Here is a 17876-nt window from a genome sequence, read left to right on the forward strand (position 1 = left end):
CCTATTCAAACTATAAAGGCTATCCCAACTTAATGATGCTGTTTTAAAAAATACTTGAAACAATACACCCCTTGGCATAAAAAGGTAAACATCAAAACAGAGACGTACAGGTTTTAAAATCAGAGGAGGGAGAGCCCAACCTTTCTTCATACACACTGCTGCTGAACTGAATCGAAAAATCTCAGCTGCTCGGACTGGCCATTCCCCTTTCATGATGCAAGTTATTTTAAAACATGAAAGTCTTTGGCCTGAGATATTATCTCTTTAGAGGTAAACAAAAAGGGCCCAAATAAACTGTTCAACCCTTCCCCAACTCAGACATTTCAGAGTCTGGGCTGTTTTATACCCTCTCTGAAAAGAAAACAAAGACAAAATCCAAAAGATGTGCAGGTCAGGTGAATTGGCCATGCTAAATTGCCCATGGTGTTAGGGGCATTTGTCAGGGGTAAATATAGGGTCAGGGAATGGGTCTGGGCAGGTTATTCTTCAGAGGGTCGGTGTGGCCTTGTTGGGCCGAAGGGCCTGTTTCCATATAGTAGGGAATCTAACCTAAACTAATCTAACCTTGTCAAAGGAACAGGTTTGTCACACCTCCCCCCATTTAAAATGTGAACCATCAATATCCAAAGACGGCTTCAATTTTCAAAACGACATTAATACATTGGTTAGTACACCAAACACATTACACTGACTGTACACATGCAAACATGCACAACCACATTTGGATTTAGTCTCTGGTACTCCCATCACCGAATGTCTCTGTATCTCATTTGAGTCTCGACAGTGCATCGGGAATCACGTTTTCCCAACCTGCCACATGCAATTGTCAAAGTGAATGGCTGCAACAATAAGCTCCATCTAAACAGGCTGGCATTTTTGTCCTTAAATATCTCCACAGATCTTAATGGGTTATGATCGGTGTGTAGGACTGTCTCAGGTGTGTAACTGGTAATATAAACACTGAAATGTTGTAATGCCAACACTAAGCGCAAACCCTCTTTCTCAACTGTCAAATATTTCTGCTGGTTAATGTTCACCTTCCTGGAAAAATACCCGATGGGTCTTTCTATCCTCTTGTCATCCTCCTGCAGGAGCACCGCACCAACACCCACATCACTGGCATCGATAGCTACCTTGAAAGGCTTCGTGTAATCCAGTGAGGTCAATACTGAGGCAGTGGTAAACACAGTTTTCAGGCTGTCAAATGCCTCCTGACAGTCTGCTGTCCACTGAAACACCTTGCCTTCCTTTAGCAATTCAGTAAGTGGAGCAGCCACGCTGCTAAAAATTGGCACAATCTTTCAATAAAACTCACTGAGTCCCAGGAACTGTAGTACTGTTTTTCTCATTGACAGTGTGGGAAATTCCCCAATTACTTTTGTTTTCACAACCCATGAGGCCATTTGTCCGTGTCCAGTGACATGGCCCAGGAAGGTGACTTGGGCTTTGGCAAATTCACTTTGAGCTAGGTTTACCACCAAGCCTGCCTTCCGAAGTCAATCAAACAAATCCAATAAATGCTGTAAGTGTTCCTTCCATGAGTGACTAATACACACCAGGTCATCGACATATACCACACAGTTGGGTAATCCGCTAGTGACCTTATTAGTCAGTCTCTGAAATGTGACTGGAGCATTTTTCACACCAAATGGCATGACTTTGAACAGATATCGGCCATTTGGTGCAAGGAAAGTCAAAATTTCCTTTGCTCTGACATAGTTTTTGCCAGTAGTCTCTGAGCAAGTCCAACTTAGAAATGCAAGTTGCTTGTCCCACCTTTTTAACATCATCTTCCAGCCGTGGAATTGGATATGTATCAGTTTGTGTAACTGCATTGACTTTGTGATAATCCAACATCTGGCTTTAGCACCTGACTGTGGGAGAGCTCTAGTCACTGTACTCACTTCGATTATGTCTTGGAGTCACAGAGATGTACAGCACAAAAACAGACCCAACTCGCCCATGCTGATCAGATATCCCAACTTAATCTAGTCCCACCTGCTGCACCTGGCCCATTATATTTCTATATTTCCATTAGTATTAAAGCAGTGATGGAAAAGAATAGACCGGGTCTAAAAGTTAAAGTTCTAAATTGGAGGATGGCCAACGTTGAAGGCACTAGGCAAGAACTTTCAAAAGTTGATATTCACAGGTAAAGGGGCAGCTGGGAAATGGGAAACCTTCAAAAATGGTCATGGTATTCATCAACTCCAGCCTCCCCACGACTCGTGACCCACGCCAATTTGCTCCCCCACTGATACTTCAGTCACTTACCCTCCGTTATTTCCCAAGGGTAAGTCATGATTTGCACCTTCTCTAATAGGTATATGCACATCCAAGGTCAGAAAATGTTCTTGTACACACTTAACAGATTCCTTTCCATTTAAGCCCTTTAACACGATGGCGGTCCCTGTGTTTGGAAAGGTAAAATCCCCCAGCATTCCCACTGCAGAGCGACAGCTGAGCTAAAACTGCTCCAGAAAGGTTTTTTTCCGAAACATTGACACCCACAAATTGTTCTGCGACAGGAAACCAATCACATCCTTGTTGCTGGGCAGATTAATTTATCATCAAAAGCATTTCACCAATCAGCAGCTTGTTCCAACGGTGACATCTCAGTCATAAGCAGGAGAAGGAGTGGGCAGAGAAAGGACAGAGAGACTGGAGAGGAGATGAGCCAGTGGAAGGGAATAATTAAGCTCTTCAGTAATAACTATTTTGTTAGTTGTTGGAAATAAATCTCCTGTATCTGAAATCCTATCTTCAACATGAAAAGGTTTTAAAAGCAGGATTTTGGGAAATAAACAATGCAAAGAAATAATGCATTTCTTTCCAATATTTTTAACACAGCCCTTGTTGAAGTTGTGTCAAGATTTCTGGTTGTATTTCCCCCTAAAAAACTTCCTACTTTTCCATGAAGACCTGTAGGTAGCTGTCATTGGATTATTTGATTCATGTTCAGCTCTTGTCCTGTTACAGGGGCATAGCCCTTTTTGAATTAATGTTTCCTTCTGTGTCCAACTTGGCTCCCCCCCACAACCACCCTTTCCTCTGTTTACCTTCACTTTTGGTGCCACTCTCACTCTGATTGATGAGGGTAGAGTGGTAGATGTGATCTATACGGACTTCCGTAAGGCATTTGACAAGGTTCCTCATGGGAGACTAGTTAGCAAGGCTAGATCTCATGGAATACAGGGAGACATATCCATTTAAATAGAGAACTGGCTCAATGGTAGAAGACAGAGGATGGTGGTGGAGGGTTGTGACCAGTAATGGTGCTGGATCCACTATTTTATATTTGTCATTTATGTAATTGATTTGGATGTGAGCATAAGGGATATATAGTTTGTAAGTTTGCAGATGACACCAAAATTGTCGGTGTAGTGGTCAGCAAAGAAGGTTACCTCAGATTACAACGAGATCTTGATCACATAGACCAATGGGCTGAGGAGTGGCAGATGGCATTTAATTTAGATATTTTGGGAAAGCAAATCTTAATAGGACATATACATTTAGTGGAAAGGTCCGAGGGAGTGTTGCTGAACAAAGAGACCTTGGAGTGCAGGTTCATAGCTCCTTGAAAATAGAGTTGCAGATAGATAGGATATTGAAGAAGGCATTTGATATGCTTTCCTTTTTTGGTCAGAGTATTGAGTACAGGAGTTGGGAGGTCATGTTGCAGCTGTGCAGGACATTGGTTAGGCCACTTTTGGAATATTGCATGCAGTTCTGATCTCCTTCCTATTGGAATGATGTTGTGAAATTGGAAAATGTTCTGAAAAGATTCACAAGGATGTTGCCAGGGTTGGAGAGTTTGGGAGCTATAGGGAGAGGTTGAACAGGCTGGGTCTGTCTTCCGCGGAGCGTCGGCGGCTGAGGGGTGACCTTATGGAATTTAACAAAATCATATTGTGGGCGGCACAGTGGCACAGTGGTTAGCACTGCTGCCTCACAGCGCCAGAGACCCGGGTTCAATTCCAGACTCAGGCGACTCTGACTGTGTGGAGTTTGCACGTTCTCCCCGTGTCTGCGTGGGTTTCCTCCGGGTGCTCCGGTTTCCTCCCACAGTCCAAAGATGTGCAGGTCAGGTGAATTGACCATGCTAAATTGCCCATAGTGTTAGGTAAGGGGTAAATGTAGGGGTATGGGTGTGTTGCGCTTCGGCGGGGCGGTGTGGACCTGTTGGGCCGAAGGGCCTGTTTCCACACTGTAAGTAATCTAATGTAATCTAATGACGGGCATGGATAGGACAAATAAACAAAGTCTTTTCCCTGGAGTGGGGGAGTCCAGAACTAGAGGGCATAAGTTTAGGGTGAGAGGGTAAAGATATAAAAGAGACCTAAAGGGCAGCTTTTTCACGCAGAGCGTGGTATGTGTATGGAATGAGCTGCCAGAGGACGTGGTAGAGCCTAGTACAATTGCATTGGGATGGGTATATGAATAAGAACAGTTTGGAGGAATATGGGCTGGATGCTGGCAGGTGGGACTAGATTGGGTTGGGATATCTAATTGACATGGACAGGTTGGGGGACTGAAGGGTTTGTTTCCATGCTGTACATCTCTATGACTCTAAAGCAGGAATCATGAATGGTGCTTCACCCAGAGGCTCACTGAAGATGTTACCTAGTAGGGTGATGAAACGTCTGGAAATGAACCTTCCAGCTCAGCGAGCAAACCTACATACAGACTCCTCATGTCCCCTCCTGGCTCCTCTTAGTTCTCTGTTCAGATCTTTCCTGGCTAACTTATAACTCTCAAGTGCCCTAACTGAGCCTTCACATCTCACCCTAACATAAGTCCCCTTCCTCCTCTTGACAAGAGATTCAACTTCTTTCGTAAACCACAGTCCTTCGCACGACCACTTTCTCCCTGCCTGACAGGTATGTACTTACCGAGGACACACAGTAGCTGTTCCTTGAAAAAGCTCCATATTTCAACTGTACCCATTCCCTGCAATTGTCTTCCCCAAACTATGCATCCTAACCTTGCCTTTCCCTCAGCTATAACTCATGTTCTGCAGGATATACCTATCCCTTTCCATTGCAAAAGTAAGCATAACCGAATTGTGGCTACTATCACCAAAGTGCTCACCTACCTCCAAATCTAACCCCCAACTGGGTTCATTACCCAGAACCAAATCCACTGTGGCCTTGCCCCTTGTGGGCCTGTCTACATACTGCATCAGGAAACATGCTTGTCAATGTTTTTTGAACCCTTTCAAGATTCACATCCTTCCGATACGAGGGAGACCAGAATTGCACACGATGCTCCAAAAGTGGTCTAACCAATGTCCTGTACAGCTGCAATATGACCTCCCACCTCCTGTACTCAGTGCTGATCACTAAAGGAAAGCATAACAAACACCTTCTTCACTTTCTTATCTACCTGCGACTCCACTTTCAAGAAACAATCTCTCTTTAACAAAAGAGCAGCACAAGGGATTCTGCGATGTGTGTATTGATTTCATGGACAAAAAGCAAAAGAATTGGTGGAAGTTCAGAAAATGCCGGTTTCTCGATCTCTCAGGTCCTTACCCAATACACCATACCTTGCTATCACATAGACTGCCATCGTTAGACACTAACAGTCCCCATTTCCAGCCATTCACCCTCCCATCCAGATGGTTATCCACTCCTTTGTCTGTCTCACCCTTTGGGCTCTGTTCCCAACTATTATTTAATCCTTACCCCTTCCCCCCCTGCCCCCACGCTATCTTCTGCATAAACCAACATTTTCCGAGCTACAGAAGGAAGGATCACTTGACCCAGAATATTAACTGATTTCTCTCCACAGATGCTGCCAGATCTGCTGAGCTTTTCCAGCATAGAGTCATAGAGATGTACAACATGGAAAGAGACCCTTCTGTCCAATCCATCTATGCCGACCAGATATCCCAACCCAATCTAGTCCCACACTTCAGCACCCGGCCCATATCCCTCCAAACCCTTCCTATTCATATACCAACATCAATTCTGATTTGGAGATGCCGGTGTTGGACTGGGGTGTACAAAGTTAAGAATCACACAACACCAGGTTATTTGGAAGCACTAGCTTTTGGAGCGCTGCTCCTTCAACAGATGGTTGTGGAGTACACAAATGTAAGACACAGAATTTATAGCAAAACGTTTGCTATAAATTCATCGATGACTGCATCGGTGTAGCATCCCGCACCCAGGCTGAACTGGAGCAGTTCATCGACTTCATCCATAACTTCCACGCAGCCCTCAAATTCACTTGGTCCATCTCAGATACATCCCTCCCCTTTCTTGACGTCTCCATTTCTGTCTCCAGTGACAGTCTCCAGACAGATGTTTATACAAACCTACAGAATCCGAAAACTATATGGATCACACCTCCTCCCACCCAGTGCCCTGCAAGAACTCCATTTGATTCTCGCACTTCCTCTGCATCTGCCACATCTGCTCAGATGAGGGGACATTCCACTCCCAGATGTCCACTTAATTTGAATTTTTCCTCCACCTTTTCCTCCCTCCTCATCCACACAGCCCTCTGTCACAACACCTCCATTCCCCGTTCCACTACTCTAAACCTCCCCCAATGTAATAAAGATAGAGATCCCTTGTCCTCACCTACCACCCCACCAGTCTCCGTTTCCAATTATTCACCCTCAAACATGTCCACCAACTCCATCTAGACCCCACCACCAAGAATATCTTTCCCTCCCCACCCCTCTCTGCCTTTCACAAGGGCCATTCCCTTCCACAGTCCTTGGTTCACCACTCTCCCTACCAACACCACACCCCAAGCCCCCCCACCCCCCGCCCACACACACTCACACACACACACACTCACACAACCTCCAGGTACCTTCCCCTCCAACTGGAAAAGATGCAAAACCTGCCAGCACACCACCTCCCTCTCCTCCATCCAGGGCCCCAAACAGTCCTTCCAGGTGAGACAGAGGTTTACCTGCCTCTCCTCCAACCTAGTTTACTGTATCAGGTGCTCCCGATGTGGTCTTCTCTACACCACGGAGACCGAACGTAAACCAAGGGATCGGGGTTCCCGGAGCATCACAGCTGGGCCTGCATTGGGCCGACTGGACCTCCCAATCACCGCATATTTCAATTCCCCTTCCCACTCCCTTGCTGACATGACCATCCTTGGCCTCCTCCATTGCCAAACAAACTACAGAGCCAATTGGAGGAACAACACCTCATCTTCCACCTGGGCAGTCTACAGCCTGGAGGACTCATCATTGAGTTCTCCAATTTCAAATAACCTCCTTCCACTTCCCCTGGCTCCCTTCCCATCCCCTCCCCCTCCCTGCCACCAACCAGATCGCACCCTCTACCAATCTTCACCTACCGTCACTTCACCACCCTGCCCCCACCACCCCATTTAATTGCAGCTCTACCACCCCCCCCCCCACACCCACACCCAGTCCTGAAGAAGGGTTACACCCCGAAACGTCGACTTCTCGACCTCCTTATGCTGACTACCTTGCTGTGTTCTTCCAGTCTCCTGCCTGTCTAATAAGGGAGAGACAAGTAAACTTAGCCCAGGAGTAATACATTGGGGTTAGAGTAAGCAATGTGCTGTAATGTCTATCTCTGATTTATAATGCATGATGGGAAACAAGGAAGGCCTATGAACATCCTTCCTTCTGAGACAGAATGTACTGCTTCACTCCAGGATGTGGAGGTCAAGGAAGATACCGTCAAAAGGTCATCAAACGCCCTCGATCACCTACTTGTAAATACTTCAAAACTCAACGAAACTGAAGAGAATTAATCTTACATCAAAGGATGGGAGAAAAAAGTGCCTGAATTCATCAATAACCTGAAAGGGTGACATCATTGTGAACAAAGTCAAAAATCATGCAACACCGAGTCACAGTCCAGCAGTTTTATTTGAAACCACAAGCTTTCTGAGCCCCCCACCCCGGCTCCTTCCTCAGGCAGCCAGCAAGAGAGAATACATCGTCTGTCTCCAATGTATCCCTAATTACTCAGATCTCGTGAAGCACCAGTAATTAGTATTGAAGCCTATGAAAATTATACTGGAGACCCTGAAGATTTTTTAGACATGAATTAATCATTTACTGGCAGGGGTTTAAATCTGAACAAGTCAAATGGATCCCTTAGTGTGCAATGTCAGGAAACAGGCAAGCAACCAATTAAATTGAGGCATTCTCCCAGACTGCAAAAAGGTAAAATTTCTTTATTTCTCATTTTCAGATAAGAATTACATATTGTAATTATGATCAAATTTGTAGACACACTGAATCCGAGATGAACTAGCTTGAACAAAAATCAAATATTTAAAAATCGGGATAATTTAATTTCATATGAATAAAGTATTTGACTTGATGATGTTAGAGAAAGTGATTATTCCACATTTACCAGTGACAGCAAGTAAAGCCATGCAGTAAATATTTACATTGGGACAAGAACATGAATAGATTAATTGAGATGATAACATTGTGGCAGGGGTTAAATGTGTTGATGTATGGGTAGTAAATAAACAAAAAGAAACTACTTCTATGTTTGCTTTATCAGAAAAGAGCTCAGATTCAAATGAGGAGAAGTTATATTGCGGTTTTACACAGTTGAGGATAAAATCCAGATGATGAATCTAGTCTGAGTACCACATCTGTGAATACATGTTGGAGTGGGTGCACTGCAGATTCACCAGAATGCCAACTGCCTTGGTTATAAGATTGATATTATGAAGATAATCTCCCACGGCAAAAGATGATTGATGAACTCAACACAGTTAATGAAGAGAAATGTTCCCCGCCCGAACAAGATTGTGAGATGCAAATTAGCATTTGGCACATCCAAATACATTTCTAGCAATGTTTCTTAAAGACAGTGGAGTGGGAAGATGTGACGCCACTGATGGGTCAATTGAAAATGTCAGAACTTTGATCAGTTGATTGGTTGGGTATAGTAATGCTGACTGAAAGGACCGGATCAGAAAGTTGCAGCTCGGTCTCTGCCTGAATAAATAGGAAAGCCATCTTAATGGGCTGAATAGCCTCCTGCCTTCTCTGAGTTTGTCACTCTGATCAGATTGAACAAAACAAATCTCATCAACAAGACATATATCCACCATGAGCTCAACATGACTCCGCTGGGAAAAAGACCCACAGCAGGCTTTAGCTGGTAGAAGGCAGGGACCTGGTCTCACATTACAGGATTGATGTGACTCCACAGATTTCTAGTGGTGCAGAATTTTTCTTTTCATCATTTGGTCCTGGATGAAAGAAGGAGAAGATCCTCTCAGTGAAGGTGTGGGTGAAAGTGTGCAAGTGGGACATGGTGTCCGCATTGTAAAATGATACCTGTCCATGCTCATAGTCCAGGAACACCCCGATCTTCTGGGGATTCACAGTCAGGGTGAGTGGAGTTCTTGAGGATGAAGTAAGGGCAATGTAGCCACTGCTGGGACTCAGCCACATGGTCCAATATCCAGCCTCAAGATTTGGGTCGATTTTCCCTGTCCTCCTGGCAGACTCTAGACTCACTCCCAGGCCCCAAAAAGCCTTATTTCCCACCTTCACCTCCCAGTAATGTCTCCCTGATGTGAATCCCTCAGATCCCAGGACAGAGGGCCACAAATCGAACCTTGCTGGGCTCTGGGCGAGAGACTGCCGTTTACTGCCATGTTTCACACTGGTCCGGTCCTCAGACAGAATGAGCCAAGGATTCACTGTGTTTGCATCCAGAGTCAGAGCGGCTGGAGCTGGGGGATAAGTACAAAATAAAATCACTCATTGAGCTACTCCCTGCCATTTATGGAACTTCTTTTTATTTCTGGAGTACCCTTACACACCTCAGGTCCCTCTCTAAGGAACTGGCAGCAGCAACATTGCATGGTTCCCAGCATTGGCAGCACCCAGATATTGAGTAATACGCGGGTACCAGCTCCAAGAAATTTGGGCATAGCTCGGAGGCTCAATCTTCACCGAGATCCCAACATTCATCTTCCCTGTATCTATCTGCACAATTGTGGGGGTGGATTGGGAAGAGTAACGGAAACTTGCTGACAAGAAAATAAATATTCCTGAAGATTTTCACCTTGGTCATCAGGTCAAATGCAAGAATGGCAAATTTTCCAACTTTCCTATCAACTTAGAACTCACAGTGGGTGTCGGTTCACTGGCAAAGTGACTTTGGCTGTCCGATATGTGGTGAGAGAGGAAGCACAGGGCAATTATGTTCCAGCTCAGCACAGTTGCCTGGATGGCCAGTTTGCAGTATAGTGTGGGTTCAATTCCACTGCATGCTGAGGGCTCCCCTTCTCAACTATTCCCTTTGCCTGATGTGTGGTGACCCTAAGGTCAAAGCACCACCAGTCGTCTCTGTGTAATGAGAGAGCAGCCCCCATGACCTGATAGGACTATAGTGACTTTATGTTTAGAATAAGTGCAATTCTAATCTGCATAAGACTAAATCACAGTCCTTAGCAAAGCATTATTTGAGAGATTACATGTAGAAATGTGAGATATGTACCAACAAATGGGAACTTATAAAGGTTTTACCTGGTGTAATGTGAGTTAACATCTCTTTCCACGCTCTGTACTGTAAAGGGCCGTTGAATATTCCAAAGGACAGGGCACCATTTGCTGGTGACAGTGCATAGCCTCCATCACTAATTCTGAAAATATTAAAAAGTTTGCTGTAAATTGATCATAATGACTTTGCTGTGTTAATTTAGCAAAGTTTCAGTAAAGTGCATGTCCTACCCTCTCTTCTGAGATATTTCCTCCTGAAACAAAGAAAACAACAATCTGAGTTTGCAGAGACTGACTGTCTATATCCAGAAAGCAGCAATTACATTCACAATGATACAAACTGCTGGGAATGGTCAAGACATACTCAAACGTCATGCAAAATACACACAACTATCTGTGATAGAAAAGAATAAGGGATTCTTGTTTGCAACACAAAAAAAACACATGAAGTGACAGAGTAAGAAGAGACCATTTTGCCTCCATTAGTTTGTTAAATGAGTATAACTTACCAAGTGCCAATCTCCTGCTTTTCACAATATCCTTGCACATTGTTTTAAACAGAATAACTATCCAATACTCATTTAAATGTCTGAGTTGACCCAGCATTGAGAGTGTGTTGCTGGAAAAGCACAGCAGGTCAGGCAGCATCTGAGGAGCAGGGGAATTGATGTTTTGGGCGGAAGCCCTTCATCAGGAATGAGGCTGGGAGCCTTGAGGGTGGAGAGATAAATGGGAGGAGGGTACAGGGCTGGGGAGAAGGTAGCTGAACATGTAATAGTTGGATGGAGGTGGGGGCAAAAGGTGACAGGTGGAGAAGAGGGTGGAGTGGATAGGTGGGAAGGGAGATGCTGGATAAGTGGTGCTGGAAGAGCACAGCAGTTCAGGCAGCATCCAAAGTGCAGCGAAATCAACATTTCAGGCAAAAGGCCTTCATCAGGAATAAAGGCAGTGAGCCTGAATCGTGGAGAGATAAGCTAGAGGAGGGTGGGGGTGGGGAGAAAGTAGCATAGAGTACAATGGGTGAGTGGGGGAGGGGATGAAGGTGATAGGTCAGGGAGGAGAGGGTGAAGTGGATAGGTAGAAAAGGAGCTAGGCGGGTAGGACAAGTCCGGACAAGTCATGGGGACAGTGCTGAGCTGGAAGTTTGGAACTAGGATGAGGTGGGGGAAGGGGAAATGAGGAAGCTGTTGAAGTCCACATTGATGCCCTGGGGTTGAAGTGTTCTGAGGCAGAAGATGAGCCGTTCTTCCTCCAGGCGTCTGGTGGTGGGGGAACAGCGGTGAAGGAGGCCCAGGACCTCCATGTCTTCAGCAGAGTGGGAGGGGGAGTTGAAATGTTGGGCCACGGGGTGGTGTGGTTGATTGGTGCGGGTGTCCCGGAGATGTTCCCTAAAGCGCTCTGCTCGGAGGCGCCCAGTCTCCCCAATGTAGAGGAGACCGCATCGGGAGCAATTGATGATATTAGTGGATGTGCAGGTAAACTTTGATGGATGTGGAAGGCTACTTTAGGGCCTTGGATAAAGGTGAGGGAGGAGGTGTGGGCACAGGTTTTACAGTTCCTGCGGTGGCAGGGGAAAGTGCCAGGATGGGAGGGTGGGTTGTAGGGGGGGCGTGGAGCTGACCAGGTAGTCACGGAGGGAACGGTCTTTGTGGAAGGCGGTGAAGGGTGGGGAGGGAAATATATCCCTGGTGGTGGGGTCTGTTTGGAGGTGGCGGAAATGTCGGCGGATGATTTGGTTTATGCAAAGGTTTGTAGGGTGGAAGGTGAGCACCAGGGGCATTCTGTCCTTGTTGCGGTTGGAGGAGTTGGGTCTGAGGGCGGAGTTGCGGGATGTGGACGAGATGCGTTGGAGGGCATCTTTAACCATGTGGGAAGGGAAATTGCGGTCTCTAAAGGAGGAGGCCATCTGGTGTGTTCTATGGTGGAACTGGTCCTCCTGGGAGCAGATACGGCGGAGGCGGAGGAATTGGAAATACGGGATGGCATTTTTGCAAGAGATAGGGTGGGAAGAGGTGTAATCCAGGTAGCTGTGGGAGTCGGTGGGTTTGTAAAAAATGTCAGTGTCAAGTCAGTTTGTATTAATGGAGATGGGGAGGTCCAGGAAGGGGAGGGAGGTGTCAGAGATGGTCCAGGTAAATTTAAGGTCAGGGTGGAATGTGTTGGTGAAGTTGATGAATTGCTCAACCTCCTCGCGGGAGCACGAGGTGGCACCAATGCAGTCATCAATGTAGCGGAGGAAGAGGTGGGGAGTGGTGCCGGTGTAATTACGGAAGATCAACTGTTCTACGTAGCCAACAAAGGCATAGCTGGGGCACATACATGTGCGACCCTTTTGGTCTGGAGGAAGTGGGAGGATTCAAAGGAGAAATTGTTAAGGGTGAAGACCAGTTCAGCCAAACGAATGAGAGTGTCGGTGGAAGGGTATTGTTGGGGACGTCTGGAGAGGAAAAAACAGAGGGCTTGGAGCCCCTGGTCATGATGGATGGAGGTGTAGAGGGATTGATATCCATGGTGAAAATGAGGCATTGAGGGCCGGGGAAACGGAAGTCTTGGAGGAGGTGGAGGGCGTGGGTGGTGTCTCGAACATCTGTGGGGAGTTCCTGGACTAGTGGGGAATAGGACAGTGTTGAGTTAGGTAGAGATGAGTTCGGTGGGGCAGGAGCATGCTGAGACAATGGGTCGGCCAGAGTGGTCAGGCTTGTGGATCTTGGGAAGGAGGTAGAACCGGGCAGTGCGGGGTTCCCGGACTATGAGGTTGGAAGCTGTGGGTGGGAGATCTCCTGAGGTGATGAGGTTCTGTATGGTCTGGGAGATGATGGTTTGGTGATGGGGGTGGGGTCATGATCGAGGGGGCAGTAGGAAGAGGTGTCCTCGAGTTGGCGTTTAGCTTCTGCGGTGTAGAGGTCAGTGCGCCAGACTACCACTACGCCTCCTTTATCCGCTGGCTTAATGGTGAGGTTGGGATTGGACTAGTGGGATTGGAGAGCTGCGTGTTGTGAGGGTGAGAGGTTGGAGTGGGGAAGGGGGTAGGTAGGTTGAGGCGGTTAATGTCCCGGCCGCAGTTGGAAATTAAGAGGTCGAGGGCAGGTAATAGGCCAGTGCGGGGTGCCGGCGGCAGGTGGGATAGGTCATGAGGATGGTGCTGAGCTGGAAGTTTGGAACTGAGTAAGGTGGGGGGAGGGGAAATGAGGAATCTGATGAAGTCCGGTGCAGTGCCCTCATGAGCTGTCCCACCTGCTATTTTTCCTTCCCATCTATCCTCTCCGAACTATCACCTTTACCCCACCTCCATCCATCAATTCCACGCTCAGCTATCTTCACCCTAGCCCTATCCCCCTCCTATTTATCTCTCCACCCCTCAATCCTGATGAAGGGCTCCCGCCCGAAACGTCAACCCCCCCCCCCCCCCCCGCTCCTCGGATGCTGCCTGACCTGCGGTGCTTTTCCAGCAACACACCCTCAACTCTGATCTCCAGCATCTGCAGACCTCACTATCTCCTGAGTTGATTCAGCCTCCAGCACACTTGAACATAATGCACTCTCCCATCCAACTATTTGCTGAGTGAAATTGTTTTTTTGTCACCTTGTCGTTGTTTCTTTTGCACTTTCAAATCCCTTGCTTGTGATTCTTTTTTATGAACAGGAGCAGCTTCTCCTTTTCTCATTTCCCCAGACTGCTCATCATTTTCAAAACTTCTATCAGATTTCCTCTCAAGGAGAGCAATCCCTATCCACATAATTGAAGTTCCTCATCCCCAGATCGGTTCTTGTAAATTGTTTCAGTATTCTCTCGAATGCATTCACATCTTTCTTATAGAATAGCACCGAGAACTGTACACAATCCTCCAGCTGAGGCCTTGTTGTACTTATTGGTTTCTACCTGACCTGCCATATTCACTCAACTGTGCACATGTACACCCAGTTTCCTCTGTTCCTGTACTCATTTAGAATTATACTCTCTATTGTCATTCAATATTCTTCCGAGAAAACGGAATAATTTCACACTGAAATGCAGTGAAATTCATCTGACAGGTACTTGTCCACTCTCCTTCTGAAGTCCTACACTGTCCTCCTCAGAGTTTATAATTCTTCCAAGTTTTGAGACATCTACAAACTTTGAAATTATTGCCTGCACGCCTCATGGAGTATCTACATGGAGTAAGTGCCTGGAAAGCACTGATAGAGGTGCTCCCAATGTGGTCTTCTCTACATTGGGAAGACCAAACGTAAACTTAGGGAATGGTCCACTGAGCATCACAGCCAGGCCCGCAGGGGCTGACCAGACTTCCCAGTCACTGTCCTTTTCCTTCCCCTTTCCAACAAGGCCATCCTTGGCCTCCTCCATTGCCACAATGAACCAAACCACAAATTGAAGGAACAACACCTTATCTTTTGCCTGGGCACCTACAGCCTGGAAGACTCAACATTGACTTCTCCAATTTCAAATAACCTCACTCCCCATCCCCTCACTCCCTTCCCAGCACCTCCCCCTCAATGCCACTCCTCCCTGCCCAACCAGATTCATTCCTCACATTGACCAACCAGGGTCATACCCTCTAGCTGTCTTCACCAATCCCCACTTTACTACCCTGCCCCCGCCTCATCCTTTATTTGCATCTCTCCCCCACACCCACCCCCAGTCCTGAAGAAGGGTTACACCCAAAACATGGACTTCTCCACCTCCTGACGCTGCCTGGCTTGCTGTGTCCTTCCAGCCTCCTGCCTGTCTACAGACGAAGTGGTGGAGGCAGACACAACAGCAGCATTCGAGAAGCACCTGGATGAATACATGAATAGGAAGGGAATAGAGGGATATGGATCCTGTAAGTGAGGACAGCTTTAGTGTGGAAGGGCAAAATGTGTCAGTGCAGGCTGACTGAAACTCCATTCCACAGCCCCATCTCCACTCCTACATTAACTGTCTGTAACCTTCTCCCTGGAGTATTGGAACCAGCAGCTATGTAAAGGTTATATACACTGATGTCTGGGTTATTTATTTTCAAAAATGCACAGTCATCTTCAATTGGGTTTAAAACTATTCTTTTGCTTGTTTCAGCCCACAATTACAATTTCAGGGGGAAAAAACCACTTTACACAACTTAGAACATTCTGCAGTTTTGGCATATTTTTATTTTAGAAAGATAGCCAATGACTTATTGCAACTATACACTTTCATACAAGGATTTGGAATTTGAATTCAATATCGGGAATTTAAAAAGGCTAATGATGGCCAAGAATCCAATGTCAATTGGATGGAAAAGCCACCTGGTTCACTCATGTCCTTTAAGGACGGAAACTGCCTGACACGACATGCGACTCCAGCCCGTTGACTCTGAACTGCCTTCTGGACAATGAGGGATGTGCAATAATTAATGGTCCAGCCAGTTATGTACCTCATGCCTTGATTTAAAAAAAAACTCACCTTCAGAAATATCACTCCGTCTGTGTGTTCCAGCCGTTTCTCCAACTTTGAGAGTTTCTGCTGAATAGACTTTAAATTCTCTTGAATTTCATGAAGACGTTGCTCCATTGGTTTGAGAATTATTTCCTCTTGTTCCCTGAGATCTCGGAGTAAACTCTGCTCTTTCTCAGTCAGCATCTGGTGCATTTGGGAAAATTCGGATGTGATGTGGCTCTGAAGATTTGTGGATTCCTCCTGTGAAATGAAACATCAACACAATATTTTTCTGTTAAAAAAAACACAAATGGCCGAACCTAATGTTGAAGCCGAACCCAGGGAGATTTTACCTGAATTTGGGAAATCTTCTGTTTCTGCTGCTGCTCCATTTCTAGAGCCGCTGATTTCTTCCTTCTGAGAGAATCCAAGGAAGATTTCGCCCGATTCTGGGATTGGGAGAGAAAATCAGAAAATAAGAGTTAGACCATGAAAATGTGATGAAATAATCAGAGGATGGAATGTGTTTCCTTTTACCTTGTAGATTCCAACAGCTTCTTTAACCGGCATGAAGTTGTGAGATTTGTGTTCCCAGGAATCTCTACAAATCACACAGATCAATTTCTTGTCAGTTTCACAAAACAGCTTCAGTTCTTCCTGATGTTCCTCACAGTGATGTTTACTTTCCTTCTCTTGTGGATTCAGATTTAATGTTCGAGCTTTCTCGATCAGATCCGCGAAGGCCCGGTTTCCTCTGAGGGATCTGTCCGGAAACTCCTGTCTACATTCCGGGCAGGAGTTTATCTTTTGCCTTTCCCAACTCTGGGTGATACAGGAGCGGCAGAAGTTGTGTCCACACTCCAGTATAACCGGATCGGTGAAGAAATCCAGACAAATGGGACAGATTACCTCCTCGGTCCAACTCTCTCCCTGCTGTCTGGAAGCCATTCTCCCTCACCACGCCTGGTTACTCTTTCAGATTTGGTGTTGCTGGACTGGCCAATACTTTCCGTCCTGCGACTTCCCGGGAAATTCACCGCATTGCTTCGGAGGCTCGGGATATTTGCTGGTGTGGGTGTATTTTTATTGGTCAATGGACCCAAGACGGAACGGGATGGGGATATTATAGGGCTGTGCACGGGTGGGGTCAGAGGAGACTGAGCGAGGATTGGGCAGAAGGAAGGAGGAGGGAATTGGCAGAGACCGCTCTGACAGGAACTAACAGGTGACCGAGGGTACAGCGGGGGGGGGCTCCTCTGTTATAGAAGCCGCTGCTCACTTACACCGTGTACTGTCACAGTGACCCACATGGGAATTGACGCCAAACAGTCATTTCTCTCCAAAACTTAATTTGAATTTGCTCTGTGCCCTGCACAGGTTCCATTTGGACACCGTACTCAACCCGGTAAAATGGGAGGGTGGAGGTGTTGGGAGAGAGACGGGAGGGAGGGATGAGGCGTTGTCTCGGTCCTTGGAGTACGTAGAGAGAGAGAGAGAGAGAGAGAAATCACGGGGCACAGCGACACTGGAGAGGTCTGAGAGTTGGAAGGCGTCGATGAAGCCCTTTTTTGATGGTAGCGACTTCCGTGTGTGGCTAAGATAAAATTATCTCTGAGGAATCCTGAGGAGCTGGAAGCGAAGTTAACAAGAAAGGGTAATGCAGATATCATAAGCTCTTGAATACTCCAATAAATATGTGAGAAATTGCCCAGATCAGGGGAGATCAGAGTTGAATGTGTGACTCAGAGCTTGGATCCGAGGTACCGTGTGTAATGGGATTTGATTCGGAGGCTGGGAGCCAGCACCAATGTTGTCAGTCCGGTAGAACTGGAATACTCTGCACTTGGATCGGGAAGGGTCCAGTGTTCCATTGAGTAGAATAGTTAGAGCTGTGGAAAGAGACCAGGAAAGAGCCTCCGAGTACAAATTCAGAAATAAATGATATTTCTAACTTTCACAAACCCATCTGAAGAAGATGGAGACATTCAGAACGCATTT

At 46.4% G+C, this 17876-nt stretch overlaps 1 protein-coding gene across 1 annotated transcript in view; it reads right to left on the reverse strand.

Annotated features, from left to right (window-relative positions):
* Positions 1-17216, reverse strand: part of LOC122541476 (uncharacterized) — a 53072-nt gene extending 35856 nt beyond the window's left edge. The window contains exons 1-6 of the mRNA XM_087978692.1: positions 16416-17216; positions 16232-16327; positions 15906-16139; positions 10715-10737; positions 10511-10626; positions 9162-9711 (exon numbers count right to left, since the gene is read on the reverse strand). Of these exons, the coding sequence (XP_087834818.1) occupies positions 9162-9711; positions 10511-10626; positions 10715-10737; positions 15906-16139; positions 16232-16327; positions 16416-16826 (1430 nt within the window). The 5' untranslated portion in view covers positions 16827-17216. The remainder of the gene's footprint in view (positions 1-9161; positions 9712-10510; positions 10627-10714; positions 10738-15905; positions 16140-16231; positions 16328-16415) is intronic.
* Between the last annotated feature and the right edge of the window lie 660 nt (positions 17217-17876).

This window comes from Chiloscyllium plagiosum, unplaced genomic scaffold, assembly GCF_037043375.1.
Source record: "Chiloscyllium plagiosum isolate Xiang-an unplaced genomic scaffold, Cpla_swu_hap1 HiC_scaffold_35, whole genome shotgun sequence".
NCBI classification, from domain to species: Eukaryota; Metazoa; Chordata; class Chondrichthyes; order Orectolobiformes; family Hemiscylliidae; genus Chiloscyllium; species Chiloscyllium plagiosum.